The sequence below is a fragment of the Heloderma suspectum genome, chromosome 1, assembly GCF_057233095.1.
Source record: "Heloderma suspectum isolate Gila_16-S chromosome 1, 16-S_ref, whole genome shotgun sequence".
In the NCBI taxonomy this organism is placed as follows: Eukaryota; Metazoa; Chordata; class Lepidosauria; order Squamata; family Helodermatidae; genus Heloderma; species Heloderma suspectum.
In genome coordinates, this window is record NC_139458.1 from 382,822,914 (window position 1) to 382,841,719 (window position 18,806).

General features: G+C 39.7%; 1 protein-coding gene across 2 annotated transcripts in view; it reads left to right on the top strand.

Annotated features, from left to right (window-relative positions):
• ZFAND3 (zinc finger AN1-type containing 3) overlaps nucleotides 1-18,806 on the top strand; it is a 202,940-nt gene that overhangs the window by 43,830 nt on the left and 140,304 nt on the right. Inside the window, exons 2-4 of one of the 2 annotated variants that reach the window (XM_084828516.1) lie at nucleotides 10,816-10,856; nucleotides 13,796-13,822; nucleotides 14,594-17,415. In XM_084828516.1, the coding sequence (XP_084684642.1) occupies nucleotides 10,816-10,856; nucleotides 13,796-13,822; nucleotides 14,594-15,027 (502 nt within the window). In that variant the 3' untranslated portion in view covers nucleotides 15,028-17,415. Of the gene's footprint in view, nucleotides 1-10,815; nucleotides 10,857-13,795; nucleotides 13,823-14,593; nucleotides 17,416-18,806 lie in introns of those variants that run through there. The other variant, XM_084828515.1, reaches the window with a different exon arrangement.

An 18,806-nucleotide genomic window follows, 5' to 3' on the forward strand; every position in this document is an offset into this window, starting at 1 on the left:
AATTGTCCCAGAGTATAATAAACAATAGTTATGAATATATACGGAGTAGATTCCTTGTGCACTCTTGTTATACTCTTCATTTTTTTAATTACACTTCTCTTGGACCTTTCACTTGAGTAACTGTTGGTCAGCGTTCTGAGATTTTTAGGCCGGAGAGCAACACCAGTGTTCTCTTTTGCAATTGCAGTTAGCTGCCATTCCTTTTAAAGTTCCATCCAGCTGTGATGTATGGTGGAAAATATTCTGCAGAAGAACATTCATTTCTAAAAATGCACTGTTTCATAAAAGCAGTAACATAGTGAATGACTACAGTTGCAGTCAAAACTGGAGAGTTTCAGAATTGTAATTCAGTATCCCCCAAGAAAACTACACTGAGCGAATATTTATTTAATGCACAATTCTCAGAGAATGCTAAAATTAGAACTATAGTTTTTCTGTGCCTTCATTCAAGGGAAGATCATGCTATTTGTGTTATCTAAAATATTTACCAGGATTCCAATAAAAATAATTTTCAATTAAAGCTCTAAATATAACATTTAAACCATGTTTAAACCCTTCTCACCTTCCAGCTGCTCATAAATTAAATATGTGCAGGCTGGGATTGTATCTGTTTGTTCCTCCTCCCATGCCCTTCTAGACATCCAGTGTAAAGTGAGAAAAGGCTCTACATGTATACAACTGTACACGTGTCGTGTCTGTGTATATTCACAGAACTGAAGGTTTGCATGGATTGAAAGAAGTTTCTCTAGTCTTTTACGTTAGCATGTTTGTTGATTGTGTATATGTATCTTCTCTGATTGTCTGTATGCATATATGCTAGTCTGTGTTGAATGTATGTATTATGTGAATGAATATGCATATAAATACATAGACTAGTTTTTTTCACATGCTCAGGATGCAGAGGAATCTAAAAGTAGTAAGAAGATCTGAGTTGTAGATGTCTACAGTATATAGGAACTATGACCTAACACTGCAGATTTTTTTACATAGTATTATGCGGGAGGGTGCTATTGCACTTACGTCCTGCTTGTCGGCTTCCCATAGATATCTAGCTGGCCACTGTGGGAACACAATCCTGAGCTATTTTATATTTTTATGTTTTAATAATTTTGTTGTAATTTGCCTTGGATTTTTTTAAAAGAGAAAGGCAACAAAGACATTCAATAAATAAATAAGAATACTTTCTATCCTACATTGGTAACAATAAAATTTAGGGATGTGGATTTTTCAACCCCACCCACTTTTGCCTCTGGCCCCGCTTACTGCTGGAATGTGACTCCCAAGAGCTTCTCCAAAATGGAATCCAGCCCTTGGGCTAAAAAGTTTCCCTACTCCTGTGGTATGTAGATACTGTAGATCTGCTAGTTAAATCTGCTTCAGCTTTGCACTGATATCTGGTAAACTTCTAATTTAATTAAACTAACAATTGCTTGGATAGTTCCTTACGTACCAGTCTTACTTTTAGTAAAAGGTAATATTTGTAAAAGATTGCCTCTAATAGAACATGAATTCTCAAAAGTAAACGATACCTGTATCTCCCAGCTCCCCCACCCCCAATTAGCTATATCCATTTCTTGACTGCATTTCCACTTCCTGGCATGCCTATTTCTCTTTGGGGCTGTCTGCTACACTGTTGTGTCTGTAGTTCAGCCTTCCCCAACCTGGTACTCTCCAAATGTTTTAGATTACAACTCCCAGCATTCCTGACTATTGGCCATGTTGGCTGGGGCTGATGGGAGTTAAAGTCTAAAACATCTGGAGAGCAGCTGGTTGAGGAAAGCTGCTCCAGTTTGTTTTCAGCTTTATCAGTGTTCTTCTCATAGGTATTACATTCCTAAGGAGAGCAATTGCTCTGCTTCCCTCCTTGTATTCTCACTTAAATGGATGTTTATGACACTCTTCTTCCTCTGCGTGTAGCCACATGAGGTGCCTTATGTTCTTCATCACACATCACTTGTTTAATTGTTTTAATCTTAACAGTTAGTACAGTTGAGTTAAATCACTTTGTCAGCTCATTAATCACTTAGTATAAAAACTTTACTTAGCTTCAAAACAAACTGTACAATGATTTGCCCCTTTCAAGGACAAGCCTGAAATACTGGGAAATGAATACTCAGTTTTTTCCATCATTGTTTTCACTGGAGTATTAGACAACTTTTTGTGCTGGGTCCTTGCATCTGGGAGACTTTCGAAAGTGGAAATAAAGTTAAGTTAATGACATAGGAGATATGTTCCCCTTGAAATCATTAGAAGGTATGATTTAGAAGAGGCATTAGAGACTTGTGTGTCCTTGCTGAAAGTTACCTGCTGTTGTTGAATCTGAATTTATTGCCATAGCACTACTGAATTAGCACCAAAATGTGCTAATTCTGCTGTGGTTGGATCATTACATGCCTTTTCAACTTCGTGATTTGACTTTACAAAACAATTTTCTCATAGCAGAAGACTGTTACTTAAATATTAGAAATGCCTGATGGAGTGTTTGAGCCCTCTATTTTTTACTTGAGTATCATAAACACTGGTGATAAGCTGTGTTCCAGGGTAGATTGATTTAAATTATTGCAATTTCACTTTTTTTCAGGAAGAAGAAAAAAGGTTGAATTCAGTCACTGATTTAAATCAAGTTTCTGAACTTTTTCATATATTTCCTGAACAATGGTGCAAATCTGACTACTAAACCATGTTAACCATTCATATTTGACAAGTGATCAAATTGGTTCTTCATTTCCATAGAAAAGCTTCCTTTAATTGTATATGGTAGAGGTTTTGATTCAGTTTACTGTATTGCTACAATGCTAATATCCAGATTATGTAATATTAGACTAATTATTATTTACGAGAAACTTTGTGTTTACATATTTTAATCAAAATGGTTTTTTAAAAATCATCGGTTTTATCCTACTGCTATATTGTCTGTCTTTTTTAACTAACTCCTTCGCCTTGCTTGGTCCAGTCCACCACCACACAGAACAGCTATCCAGCCGGTGTCTTTTGCACATGCTGCTTTAGTCAGAGAAGCAGAAACTGTGAAAGCCCAGAACTTTCAAGAAGCAAGAGTTGGTAGTTAGGCTGGACAGAGCCATTTCCCAGAGTTTTGTTGTATAGAACCCTGTATTTCTGAGCTTGTTCTGGTTGGATGCTGTAGCGGTCAGTGAATGTAGTTCTAAATTCCACATGTGAGAAAAACATTGTAGGTTATCCTGCCACTGCCAACATATGTAACGGAACATCATGTGGGTTGTCCCACCTTTGTTTCTTTCTTTTTACAAAAGAACTCACTACTATTTTTATTAATCCAGGGTTTTATTAATCCATGTCCCAGTTAGACCTCACCACTAGGAATGCTGTATCAGCTATAAAACCTTTAATTGCTGCCACCAACATAAACCCTCTGCACCTAAATGAATAGTTTGGTTTCAGGGGCCTAGGCATGGGATTGACAACACCACCGGAAACAATCTTTCAAAATGAACAACAATTAAGATATTTATTAAGGGGAATTATTTACAAAAGGGAATGAAATGTCACTCTTCAGATAATATGTTGAGATTGCTTAAAGGTTCTTAAATTAAATATGCTAATAAGTAAGAGTGTCTTCCCCAGCTAAATAAACTCTCAATAGCTTTTCCTCGAGACCAGATTTTCCTGAACTCTACCCAAAACAATTCCTCACGATCAGGTACAGATGCTATGCACCAGCCTTCTGCCTCCAGTTCTTTCTCCTCCTCCTGCTTCTAGGATGTTTCAGGTACTACTTGCTGAGTTTCCCCATTGTCAGACATAAAATTATACATTTATTTGCTCATGAAATTATCATGTTTCATATATTAAATTTAACAATATATTTTATTCAGACAATAATTGCACATTTCCTGAGATTACTTTTAAATGTTTTTAATGTTAATGATGATAATTTCATGAGCAAATCATGTTATACATAATACATGTATTGTTCCTAAAGTAACCAAGTGACTTTAGATTGTAAAGGGCGCACACACAAAAAGTATTGTATATTGTTCATTCCCCCACCCCATTTCATTTTTTTCCCAATAAATTCAGGAAAACACATCTTCAGAATTTCCAGAAATTTTATATCTCTATAGGGAATTCAGTGACAGAGCCATTAATTCATTTTTATGAGAATGTAAGTGTAGGTTTAGCATGTTTATGATGAGATTTAATTACAACTATGCTGTTTTTTAAATGAGAGAGAAATTTAGTATTTTATTTATGTTGTTTTTTAAAAAAAACAAACGTTAATTTGTATCCACTGTACTGTGCACCCACTCTTAATCCAAACACCGCAAGCACAACTGATCATCAGAACTCAAATTGGAATTAGTTAATTTTATCACTTAACATACAACTATACCCCTTAACTGCCACAACCTGTTGAATTCTTTGTTCACCTCAGGTCAACAGGACTATAAGAATACTGAGTTAATGAGGTATAGTTCATTCCAGGATCTTAATGAAAGCTGAGTGTGAGGATTCTATGCCAGTTGTCAGATACTTCCTAATTCATGTAAAACTACCAGCACTGCTTCTTGTTGCTAAAGAAAAAGCTTCCTTTATCGGGGGGGGGGGGGGATAATTTAGGCTTGCAGTTGTATTCCTATCTGAAGTCCGGGGGGGGGGGGGTGCTATTCTAAATTGACATGGTATTGCAGAGGTGAGTTGAGAGGCTTCCCGTATAAGGTTATGTAATGTCATGTAAATTGGACACTTTTGATGCGAACTGATTTTTGTCACATTCAGCATCAGTGTGTGCGTGGGTACCATTTTCAGTCCACAGAAAGGACGAAGAAAGCTGTCGAGCTTCATAAAATATCTGCCTTTTTAACTCCATAAAGGAAGTGATGACCTATATATGTTCTTTAGTTTGGAGTTCTAGAAAAAGGAAGAAATAGGAATAGGCTATGCTTCCAGATAGTGCACACTAGTATGCAGCCACATTCAGATCAAATATATAAAACTAGCATTCAAAATCAAGTGGAGAGCTTCCACAAATTCTTCCACAAAAGAACTTTCCTCTTCAGAAAGTTTCGTTCCATGAGTACAGGGTGACAAAAACAATGATGGAGGGGGGTGGGACTAGCACGCTACCCCTCCTCATGTGCTTAGTCTGAATGGATTAGGAATGCCAGAATAGGACTATGGTGCTGTCTTGCAGGTTAATAACAAACAAAATGTACAAAAAGTTGTACTGGCACACCTGTCCAAACATGTAAACATAAGTAGGGTATGGCCTATTTCATCCCTTCCCAGAATCTGTGTGTCACGGAGAGGTTTGCAGAGGAAAATGGAACTCAAGAATATCCCTCGAGGACTCAGTCAAAACGATCATTTGGTAGAAAAGTGGGAAACGTATTGTGCACATAGTGGCCATAATCCAGCTAAAGTTAGTTGCAACTAACTTGTTTCACTGGTTTCCATGGGACTTGGTAGTACTTAACTTTAGCTGGGTTAATGCCAGCATGTGGGAACAGTATAGTATCAGGTACATACTCCTGATGCTCTCCAACAAGGCTGCCTAATGTTTTTTCAGTTCAGGTTATCAGCTTAAAACCAGGGCAGGTTGATTCTAAATTAGCAATTAAAGTCAACAAAAAAGGCTTGACAAATCAAGTTGATACTTCATATATTTTCTAAATAATTATATGTACTAATTGGCTAAATCTATCAATTAAAACTTAAGCTGAACAGAGCATTTGTACTGTTTAAGAGGCTGTAGTCTTAGCAGTGTTGCTACTTTCTAGTTCTCCTCCTCCTATTTGCACAACTCTTATGCCTTCCCCCTGCCCCCTGCAGTGCAAAGGAGCTAACAGCCCAAAACGTTTGTTCACAAGCGCCTTTGCTTATGTCTTTGTTTATTAGAGACAACTAAGTTCCCAGAACTTTCCAGAAGCAGGGACTGGTAGCACAGTGCAGTTTATTTTTAGAAGAAGAAAAGGAAATTTTCATGTGGCATTATAGAGTAAATATTCATAATTTGAGATCTGAGCAAATTGCAGAACTTTAGATACTTACCCTAAAAATAGGAGTACATAAGATGAGTGGGTGTGTGGGCAAAGTAGAATGATTGAACTAATGAACTGCCTCTGTGCTTAATTCTCGGGCCCCCAATGTGGTGCATGTGGGCACCGATGTGTCCTTGGACTCCTCCCTTGGCACTTGCCAGGCTCCCTGCCCCTCTTAATTTTTTTTATTTTTAATAAATTTTTAGAAATCTAACTGGGAGGCAGGAATGCTATAGAGCAAAGTGCTGGCTGCAGTGCCATCTTTATTTCCATTAATGCCTATGGGTCTGAGACATCCTTAAAAAATAAAAAATGGTGAGTGGCTATAGCCCATTTTGAACTGTGCCCAGCTATCTAGAAAAAAAGAAAAGGGTACGCTGGGGTTTGGGGTTTGGTAGGGAATGTAGTGAGGACAGGGCTAGACAGGCCTGGCAAGGAGTGACGGGAGGTGTTTTGCCCATGCTGTGTGTCTGTCTGGTGTGTTTTGCACATGCTGTGTGTCTGGTGTGTTTGGGTTTGTGGGGGGGTGCTGATGTGGTACATGTTTTGTATCAGGTTTGTCTGTGTTTCAGGGGAAGGCTGTGTGGAGTGGCTCTGTGTGTGTGAATTCAGACCCTATGTATGCCTTGTACTTAGTTTCTTAGGCCAAAGGAAAAGTAAATTGCCTCATCAGCTTGCCTTCTGGGATATTGTTTTGTGGGTAGCAAAACACGTCATGGCAGCCATTTTGTGAATGGGTAATTCCCCCATGGCAGCCATTTTGTGAGAGTGATGATTAAAGGAAAGTAATCGCCTGCGGAAGAATCAAGATGTTAACCATCTAGCGTGTGGAATCTCTTGTGTTGATATATAATGCAAGAAAATATAATGCAATTCAAAGTGCAGTCAATCTTTGAACCATTTCTTTAGTGGGGAAGGAATACTAGACATCTGAGTGCCACTTGAAGGTCTTGGTTCATTAAACCCTTTCAATAAAAGGTCAATACTCATCTGCCAAGCTTTAAGGAGCACAGATGTTTCAATAACTGTTTTTTTGAGGCCTAGTTTTCTCAAATAGCCAATGAGGTGACAAACCTGTGCCTGGAGGTTCAGACTTCATGTCAGGGCAAAGACTAGGCAAGAACTTTATGCCCTGACATCTTTTTAAAACCTGTGCAAGGCTTCATTGTATGGAGGAACATTCAATTATGTATCCACACCTGCAGTCAAGTGGTACAATCTATACAAAAGTACGGCATTTCATCTGCTGTTTTGAGGACAAGAATAAGTGTAAGCTGGTAAACTGAGGTATTGAGGAGTATCAGAAATCCAAGCAAGACTATTCTTTGTCATCCTAGTACGTACTAATGTAGTGAATGTTGAATCTGTTTCTTAAGATGATCCAAGGTTAATTGGTAAAATGGCACATCTCAGTTATATTGCTAACAGTATAATGAAGTTAAAACAGACATCTGAAGGATGTCGCATTAGTCTCCACTTGATTGGTCCAGCAAGGTACAGTGTGTAAATACTATTTTCCTTCATGAAAATGTCATTGGCAGTGTTCCGATGATCGTGGCGGGGAAAGAAGCTATTGTGGCTTCTCCCCCCACATGTGTGATGGCCATATTATCTGCACTGCAGCGTGGGTTGACGTGTCATCCAAACGTGGCGCACAGCAGGGGTGTCTTCATACCCACCCTACAGCCTCTACTGCTCACCACAGGTTGTAGGGTGGGTGCAATCCACCCGTCGCACTGCGTGGGAAATAATGCAGATGGCGGTGTCGGCGGGAGAAGCCATGATGGGTTCTTCCCCCTCCGCAATCATCCAAACCCAGTCACGCAGTACTCAGTATATGCATGTTGTGGGTCAAGTTCAACTCAGCTGCAGCAAAATTGTAATGTCCCCTCTTTTGAAATGCCTTGTGAAATAGTAAGTGGTGTACATCCATTTACATAAAGCTGATAGCTTACAGATAAAGCTGCTTTATTTCTGCTTGAAAAGCAAATATTTCTGAAATGAGCATATCTTATATGTTACCCTAGGTGTATTCTTTGCTATCGCTTGAAGATGAACTTGTTCATTTACTTCATGGTGTTTTCCATTTATTGTTTTCTTACTGTTTTTGTTTTTTGTATCTTGTAGCTCTGTGACCATTGGCATTTGCAGCTTCATAAACAGCGCTTAAAGTGTTCTTTTCCTTAAATAATAAACATGCTTTTTTCAGAGTTCATAGTTCTGTGGTAGTATACTTTTTACTGCCTCAGCTTTGTTGCATGTTCCCCTCCCTTTCATGTACATTTGAAAAAATACTATGAAAGCTTGGAATTGAAGCTACATGCCCTGGCCTCCTCTCGTTTAGACTACTGTAATGCGCTCTACATGGGGTTACCCTTGAAGACGGTTCGGAAACTGCAGCTGGTACAGAACGCGGCGGCTCGCCTGATTAAAGGCAGCCGCCGGCGAGATCACATCACTCCAGTGCTGAAGGAGTTGCACTGGTTACCAGTTGTTTTCCGGGCCAAATTCAAGGTGTTGGTTTTGACCTTTAAAACCCTATATGGTTCCGGCCCAGCCTATCTTAAGGAGCGCCTCCAGCAACACCAGACAGGCCGCTTAACAAGATCAGCCCCGGATGGCCTTCTCTCTGTCCCATCAGCCAGGACAGCTAGACTGGTGGGGACGAGGGAGAGGGCCTTCTCTGTGGTGGCCCCCACTCTGTGGAACTCCCTCCCTAGGGAACTCCGTCATGCCCCCTCTTTAATGAGCTTCCGTCGTGCATTAAAAACGTGGTTGTTCAGGCAGGCATTTGGGGTGGGTTAGGGTATTTAAAAAAAAAAAATTATGGTAAAATTTTATTGTTTTAAATTGTTTTATGGTGGGTTGTACATCGCCCAGAGTGGCTGGGTGACCAGTCAGATGGGCGATTAATAAATTTAATAAATAAAATAAATAAATCCTACCTCAGTGCCTACACACTGTTGAAAGCATCCCTGGCATAAATATGAACTGTTTGAACTCTGCATTTTCTTTCTTTGCTGGTCCTGGATTTTAATGGCTTCTCAGGGAAGCACCAGTGTATTTGAGTTACTTCAAACAGTAACATCTAAGCAAAAGGCACATAAGAGCAGCATAGTAACAATGTTGACTTAGCCTGCTGCTTTAATTGCAGTGTTTTTGAAGGTAGATAATTGGTGTGAGTTGTTGGCACAGAGATTAGACTTGGAGTTTATATACTTTTTAGTGGGATACACACAAAACTAGGAAAGCCTACTCTTTATTTCCCTCTTCAAATAGAAGTGTGACTATATTCCTCCTGGTATTTGGATGGATGGATGGATGGATGGATGGATGGATGGATGGATAGATAGATAGATAGATAGATATTTAAGCTCTTTGCCTCACTTCTTACTGTTTCTGGTAGATCCAGTCTGTCTCTAAATTACAGTAACCTTAATCTTATTCAAGCGGAGAACATACCACAATTCAGGAGGGGAAAACGCAAGCTCTCTGCAAAGAAAAGCCAAAATCTGCAATTGGAATAAGCTCCAATTAAGAGAATTTGCATTCTTGCTGGTTTTCATCGTTTAGTTCTGCTAGCAGTGGGATGGGAAGACAACATGATGTGGTTCAGGAGGCCAAAGCCTTCCTTTCCACTAGAAGAATCAGGCATCTTAGACTTTTGAGATTTTAGGAGGCATCACACATTTTTCAGTCCTAAATTAACTTCAGCTTTAAAGGTGAAAGATGGCTGGTTGTGGTGGTGCTGCTGCTAAAAAAGAGCAAAGTGAGAGGCATTTAGTGTAATGGTTAAAAACAGAACCTATGAATTGTAAGACAGCATGAGTGTCCTATTTCTGTGGGTTTGAGGTAGTGGTATATGAGTGTGACCAAGCAGTAAAGCCTTCCCTAACCATGTACCTCCCTGAAGTTTCGGACCACAACTCCCAACACTCCTGACCATTGGTGATGCTGGCTAGAGCTGATGGAAGCTGAAGTCCAAAATAAATGGCAGGCACCAGGTTTGGGAAGGCTGAAGTAGTATATAGCTTGGAGAGTAGATGCATTCCTGTAATTGTTTTTGTTTTGTATTACAGGACTTTTTGAGCCCAGCTAGGTTTCTACTATGAATGCCGTACTCCATGTGCTAAGATGTTTGTAGTGCTAGACATGGAGATGTCAGACTGATTACTGAAACTGATTTGGATACTTTATTTTTCACCAGTAGTGAATGCCTTCTTTGCTACTGACTTCAGCAGCCACTTGTCTTTATTCTTAAAAAAAGGAAAATGCAAGCTTCTCTTAATCATTCTCAGCCAGTTCTTATGGCTTCTTAATGGGTAAAAACACAACATGACAATCCCCACCCACCCACCGGTCACTACTACATATGTTGAATGTGCATTAGCAATCAAGGGTCTACTGGTGCTTTCCAAAAAAAGTGTGCTTGTGCTCAGTGGTGCAGTAAGGCAGTTTTAGACGTTATGTATTACTTCACTCACTTCAAAATGTGATAAACCAGTTCTGCTGTGGCTGGGGGCCCTCCATTATGCTGAGAGGGGCCCTGGACATCTGCCCCACAGTTCTGCCCTGACGGCACTATTGCTCTTTCTGTGGAGTAGGGAAGTTTGGTTGGTCTGAAGTGGCTGAACCAGTATTTTCTTAGCTTACATATTATAGATAAAAATAGCTGGCCAGAGTTTTGCTATTGTTGTCTTCTTTTTCCATGTCAGCTTGTTCAAGTCCTTAAACTTCTGTATTAATAATTGCAAAGGGTTTTTAAGCTCTCCTTTTTTTTCCCCCCTTGCCCCAGGTCCAGCAAGACTATGAATCTCTGTTCCAAATGCTTTGCTGGTAAGTGCAGTGTCAAAGTTTGGTTTTGAGGGTTATTTTCTCTGCCTTTAAAAAAAGTAGATCTAAATCAGTTAGCAACAACCTCCTTGGAGTTTATGCGTGGGTGTCTGTTTCTTAGTGTGTGTGTGTGTGTATGAAATCAGATTCTCCTCACTCCAGTGCTTCATTTATTTGCTCAAGTTTGTTGAAACAATCTCCAGTGTGTATAAAAGCAAGAGCCTCTTGCATACAGGCATCAATCAAGCCTTCACTCAGTGAAATTTACAGAACTCTGGAATGCCCTTGAACTAGGCAAGTCTTGTCAGACTGACTTGCATTAAGAGTTCAGATTACCATTTTTAGGATTTTGAAATCAATTTAATTATGTTAATTTAGCACTAAGGTTTGTGTTTGTAGCTTCTTTTGTGGATGGGAAAGTATTCCTGCCCTAGCCATAACTTTCCAGTGATGGAATATTTAACTATATTCACTTATGATGGTGGCAAATAAATCTGTAACCACCACCCCTGCAAATTTTGTTATACGTTATTACTGTTGCATATGTAAAGTGCTTTTACCTTGTTTTATTTTGTCCTCTCAGCAGCAGTCACTATTATTCCCATTTTATAGATGGGAAACAAAGACAGAATGATAGGGATTTACCTAGACTTGTGCAAGCCTGCAACTGGGCATGGTTTTGAACTATGTTCTCATAGGTCTAAAACAGGGGGGAACATTTCTGGGTCCTGCCCCTAAAACCCCTCCCCCGATGTCATCAAGGCCCTCTTCCACACCCATTTTTCCTTTCTGCATGCATAGAGGAGGACGGAGTTCCATGCCTCTCTCTTCCTGGAGAAAGAGACTTGGCTGGCACTTGAAGGAGCGGCTCCTCCAACCACCAGCCAACTAGTACACATGGGAATCCCTGCTGTTCTCTCTGATAAGCACCAGTAAGATAAGAGATATTCTCTTATATTCTCTCTGATAAGAGAGAACAGATATTCTCTCTGATAAGAGATAATATAAGAGATAAAAGATATTCTCTCTGATAAGAGATAATATAAGAGATATAAGAGATAAAAGATATTCTCTCTGATAAGAGAGAACAGTGGGGATTACTCTCCCAGTGATAGAAAAAAGGAACAACCTTTCTCTAGCACTGGGAATCCCTGGTCTTATCTCTGGTCAGTGATTGGAGATTAGACTGGATTTCCTCTCCCATCATTAGCACTGGAGAGGGGCCTCTGGGAGGAAGTGAGGCATCTGAGTGTTGAGGCCTGGGAAATCTCCACAAACCAGGTGGGAGCTCCTGTGGGTTAGATTTGGGCTGCAACTTCCTCACCCCTGATCTAAACCCTACAATCTTGGTTGCACAAGATGACCTCTAACTCATAGCAGAGATTCTTAGTTCAAATCTGTTGCAGCCCTACAGCATTATAATTAATAGACAAACTGCTAAAGAATTTGGTAAACAGCATTATGCAGTATAATATATTTACAGTCTGGGTGACTTTGGGCAAGTTGAATATTCCTGTCCTCTGTTTCTGATAATTTAAAATGAGCGAAAGTATGGCCCAACTTAAATAGCAGTTGTGAGGATAACAGGAGATGAGGACTGTAAAGCCCTATTAAATATGCAAATAGGAGAAAGTATGCAATAGAAGAAAGTAGCAATTAAAACACACACACACCTTTGTTATGCCTATATCAGTTTCAGGGCTGTAAGTGCTCTTCTGCCTAAGTCAATGTGGAGCAATTCAGATGTTACAGTCCCTACCCCAATCCCAGAATTAGCAAGATACCACTGTGATAGTATGAAAACTCTTGTGGCTATGTTTACTGTTGAATTTGGTAGTCTAGGGTTCCTTTTTAGAATTTTAAGCTATTTTAAATGTAATTAATACAGTTTAAACTATTTATAAAAGAAGAATGAATATCAAAGAACAATGAGAGATTAAATATTTGTGTTATTGTTTTGGTCAAAATAGTTTGGAACAAATAACTAGAAGAGCTCAGAGTATTTAGATTGTGCTGCATGTGGGAATGGCTGTTTCAAACAACTATTACACAGAATCAGTAGCTTGGGAGTATGCAAAGAGTCAGTTCTCAGTGGCTGCCCCACAACTATACAACTCCCATCTCCAATATTGGATATTCGGTAGCAGAAATCATGAGGTATTAAGGCACTAGTTTTAACCATTTATCTTGGCATAAGGCTTTGAACAAAAGCCCACTTCATCAGATATAATTGTGATCTAGCCTGCAGAAGCTTATGGTACAAGAAATTTCTGCATCTTTTTAGATGCTTGAGTGTTCTTTGTAGCAGAACTGGACTTAGACAGCCGCCCTTGTAGGTTTCTAGATTGCTTCTGAAGGATGGAGTTGGCTAGCAATTTGAATTAAGGGTAGTATCCAGTGATGTCACAGTGCTAGTGCTAATGATGTTGCGCTACAGTAAACCAATGTTAGTGCAATGTGATTAGCCCTTGCTAGGCAAAGGAAACAGCAGGCATTTGCCACTGAATTTCAGTGACCATAAGGATGTGGTCACTTAGCACACTGTCAGGGAGTTATGGACAATTAAGCATAAAGTGAACTACAAATATGATTAGCTTCCTGGATGCCGGTTGTTGTCTTCCATTATCAGATTACTGTTAGTACGATAACAGGCGTTCTGCCTCTGAGACTTGAATGCATTAATGTAGCACCGTGGGATTTTAGCCAGACCACTTCAATAAGAAAAATGTTGACCTTTAAAATTGAACTTTAATGTAATTCAAAAGGTTTAAAAAATCATGAGCTTAACTTCTCACATACTGAAACACTTTTAACATGTGTATAAGATAATTTTTTCCACATTTATATAAAGTTAGCTACACTTCCAAAGTGAATGTATGAAGGAAAACCTGATGCTTTTTTATCTTCATCGTATCTTTCTCTCTTTTTTCTTTGTTTTTTAGAAAAAAGAAATCCACACAATGAAAAAGGTTAGTAACTGACTAAATTAATTGAAAAGTTTAAAAACAATTCAGGTCCCCTATCCATGTCCTTTGCATAATCCAACTGCCTTTGCTCCAAACTTCATAGAAATAAGACAGTAAATTACAGGGTCAACTAAGTTATGAAACAAAATAGTGACTGTTCTTAGTGTATCCGAGCATTTTCTTTTAGGTGCTGGATATAATTTTATTGCTTCCAGCTAATTCTTCCGTATTTCAGATTTATTGTGATCTGATGCATCCTGTAGTGACAGGAAATATGCCTAAATGCTATGGGAATTTACCCTAAACCAAGTATAAGACAAAAAGGCCAAGGAGGGAACCAAGGAAACTGGCTGGAAAATGTTCGAAGTAGTAAGAATTAAGTGCCAAATTGATCAAATACTGCTTAGCCACCCCAATTGAAAATAATAGGGGGCCAAGTACTTCAGTATTAAAATAAAGGATAGATTTTAGAATCAACATATTGATTTGGCCCAGCACACTAGTGATAGAGGACATAAGGTACCAAAGGCTGGCTACTGGAGGCCCCAGTTCAAGACCCCCCTCAAAATCTTGCATCCTATCACATATTGTCAAGTTGTACCACTGTAATATCAGAGGTATAGGTGGAGTAGCATATGTTTTTGCCTTAAGCTGCTATCCTGAGTACATTTATACTTTGGATGTGTACAATGCACACTATATAAGTAAGTGTTCATAAGTTTGTACCCAGTGATGGAAGGCAAAGGGAAAATGGATAAAGTATTGTATTTCTAGGCACAAAGATTACTGCAGACGCTGACTGCAGCCAGGAAATCAGAAGACGTTTACTTCTTGGGAGGACAGCAATGACAAATCTTGATAAAATAGTTAAGAGCAGAGACAGCACACTGACAACAAAGGTCCGCATAGTTAAAGCAATGGTATTCCCTGTAATAACCTATGGCTGCAAGAGCTGGACCATAAGGAAGGCTGAGCGAAGGAAGATAGATGCTTTTGAACTGTGGTGTTGGAGGAAAATTCTGAGAGTGCCTTGGACTGCAAGAAGATCAAACCAGTCCATACTCCAGGAAATCAAACCAGACTGCTCCCTTGAGGGAATGATATTAAAGGCAAAACTGAAGTACTTTGGCCACATAATGAGAAAACAGGATCCCCTGGAGAAGATGCTGATGCTAGGGAAAGTGGAAGGCAAAAGGAAGAGGGGCTGACCAAGGGCAAGATGGATGGATGATATTCTGGAGGTGATGGACTTGACCTTGGGGGAGCTGGGGGTGGCGACGGCCGACAGGAAGCTCTGGCGTGGGCTGGTCCATGAAGTCACGAAGAGTCGGAAGTGACTGAACGAATAAACAACAACAACAATTGTGATTTGCAACTAGAGCACCCCTGACAAATGGCCGTCCAGCCTCTGCTTAAATACTTCCAGTGAAGGAGAGCCTTCCAACTCCTGAGGCAGTCTGTTCCATGGTTGAACAGCTCTTATTGTTAGGACATTTCCTAATGTTTAGCCAATGTGTAGTCTTGCTTTACGTTAAGTGAAACAGTGACCCTGATAAAGCAATTTGGTTACTACAGCAAACGTATTACGTAATAGCAGACAGAGGTGAACATGATCTGCCCGCAGATAATTAGTAGCCATTTTGCTGATATTGGTCAATTGCTTCTTTTGTTTGGTTGCGAAGAGGGATAGAGAAAGTTTGCAGCCCACTCTCTCAGTTGCTAAGTAATTGTCCCATGTTGGTTCCCAATCTCTTTTGAGTTATTCTAAATAAAGGAGCCCATGAAAGTGCCATACCTTTTCTTAAATTCTGGAATCTTTAGCCCAGGTGCATATGAGGAGATGAACAGAAGTGATGATGTGAGAAGGAAGTATTTCTTCAAACAGCAAATAGACAAGCTACGGAATTCGCTACCACAAGACGTAGTGATGGCCACCAATTTGATGGCTTTAAAAGGGGGTTAGACAAATTCCTGGAGGAGAAGGCTGCCAGTGACTACTAATCCTGATGGCTATATGCTACCTCCAGTATCAGAGTCAGTATGCCTGTGTACACCAGTTGCTGGGGAACATGGGCAGGAGGATGCTGTTGCACTCATGTCCTGCTTCTGGGTTTTCCATGGGCAGCTGGTTGGCCACTATGTGAACAGAATGCTGGACTAGATGGACTCTTGGTCTGATCGAGCAGGGTTCTTCTTATGTCCTTAGATAAATGTTCCCTCTCTCTGCCACCCAGGTATCCTGAAGGAGTGGGAAGAGGGGGAATCTCTGGAATTCGCAAAAACACAAAGAGAGAATAGGCCTACTCTAAAATCTGCTATCCTGCCACACTATTTCCATGCCACAGCAGTAGATTCTGCAGCATGTGTTCATGTGGTCATTGGCAATATTTTAGAAGTGATGGATAACTTAACAACTTAAAGATACTGCACCTCTAGTGGGTTCTTGGTTTGTAAACTAGAATCTACTAGTTTCTTGCATTACAATCAGAATAAGGAGAGACATTCTAAGTAGAGGCTGGTGGCGTACTCTGTAACTAATGTGAAATTTAAAAAATGACACATTACAAACTGGAGAAAATGCAGCATCTTTGTATGACATGAAAACTAGAGGTGGAATAACTGGTTTATTGTGGCATGAGCATTCATAGGCAAGTCTTTGATTTGAGAAAGTTTCAGTCTTGAGGGGGCCACCACCAAGAAGGTCCTCTCCCTTGTTGCCATACTTCAAACTTCCCTCAGAAGAGGCTGTTGGAGGAAGGCCTCAGATGTCGATGACAGTGTATGGGCAGGTTTGTACCAAGAGAGGCGCTCCATCAGGTATTGTGGTCCTGACCCATGGCTTTATAGATCAAAACCAGCACCTTGAATTGGGCTCAGAAACATACGGGCAACCAAGACAAGCAGGCCAGAACTGGTGCTATATGCCTAGACCTTCAAGCCAACATTATCAGTATGGCTGCCAGATTTTGCACAAGCTGCAGCTTCTGAACCATCTTCAAAGGCAGCCCTCATGTAGAGCACATTGTAGTATTCTAACCTGTAGTTTACCAGAGCATAGATGATTGAAGCCAGGTTATCCCTGTCCAGATAGAGGCATAGCTGGGCCACCATGCTACTAAAGCCACTTGAGCCTCAAGTGACAATGATGACTCCAGGAGAACCCCCAAGCTACAAACCTGTGCCTTCAGGAGTAGCTCAACCCCATCCAGAACAGGCAGAATGTCCTATTAGTTTCTGAGGCTTGAAGGATTGTATAAGGTTCTTCTAGTAAGTCTGTGACTTGTGCAGAGATAAAGGTCCAAGTCCCATACCTGATCTACTGGACCATACTTGATAGCAAGATGTTCATTTTTTATCTGTACTGCCATATAAACTGAGTATATATCATTGCAGCTATACAGCATGCCCTAAGTAGCAACCCTGAAGGATGTGATTGATTTTCTTTGGGTTACATCTTGAAGTCTTCCCTCTTGGTCAACCATTCTGGCAAGTTAAAATAGTATCAAATAATTATTATTCAATTCTGTAAGACAGTAGACATTATTATTGTTAATTGCTGTATGTCTGTAACAAGAAAATAGAATATAACTATGTGCAAAATGGAATCTTTCCTGTAAAGTGGGTTTACTTAAATCAAAATTGTCTTTGTTTTATCTTCAGTATAGGTTTAGAAAACTATAAAAGCTGGTTTAGTGCCCAATTTTTATACTTCAGATTACCGCTTCACCTCCCTTTGTGGCAGGTTGAAGGACTCAACATGTCATTTTATGGGCTTATCAAATTGGCTCATTAAGTGGCTAAAGGCATCAACTCTCTACTGCAATACCAGAGCTTTGTGCTCTCTCCCCCCCCCCTTTTTTTTTTAGCTGAACCTGCTGAACAGCTTTTAGTTTCACAGTGCTCTCTACTGCTGGTACAGGAGTCTAGAACTATTGTTTTCATCAATTGCTTTAGCAGGCTGTATTCAAAATCCAGACATGGCTGTATTGCAGGCTTCATTTTGCACTATTATTGAAAGTCTAACGCTGTCCACCGCAGATTTTTTAATAGTCTTGTGTGTTGCAAATATAGCAGCTCTTGCTCTGTTAATGTTTCCTTAAGCATATTTATTTTCAAATATAATGCTGGTAATTATGGTATATTTGAATATTCCAGTTCTGCCATTATACATTAAAATTTGGTAGTTTTTTGTCAGCAGCAAGAAATGTCCATACACACAAAAGCAGAACATGACGTGATCGCATTCAGTGAAAGGGTCAGTTGTGCTCTGAGCTGTCTGTTCCAGAACATCCTCTTGTGAATAGGAGGGCTGCAGTACAATTTCTCCTGCATTAAAGCCTGATAGAAGTTGGCACCTCAATTTGTGTTTCTCCATTAGGCCAGTGCTTTGTGGTGTATTTTAACAGCATTCAGGCTTGCCTTTATAGCTGTAGCCTGTTGAATGTCTGTTGCAAGACTGTTACCGAAGTCATTCTCTGACTAGGATTGTGAGGCTGGCAGCACTTTGTGTTCCTGTCTGTTTTATACTGAGCTGATTTAACATGCTTTTAAAAATGTTAGCATAACTATTGCTCGAAATGGTAAGAATTGTGGCCAATGACTATGTATGTATATAGCCACGAGACCCATCTTTACACTGTTCCCACAAAGTATGTAGGTCTTTAAAATGCCCAGAATGTTTACTTTGGATACTTGGTGATTGTTTTTGTTCCCACAAGATTAGATTATCAGTTGAAATTCACAATTAAGTTATAACAATGCAGAATGAAAAAGTGGGTAGTGGTAAGTCTATTCCAAACCTGAGGATGAAATCTCTTTGTTTAAAAAATATACCACCCTTCATGGAATTTGTTCCAGGATGGTTTACAAAATTAAGATATCAGTGAACAATAAAACTACATAACACAACTAGCACATAAAAATAGAGCAGTCAATAAGATTTTAATATGCCTAAATATACATTTAGAAGCCTGAGAGAATAAAAAGT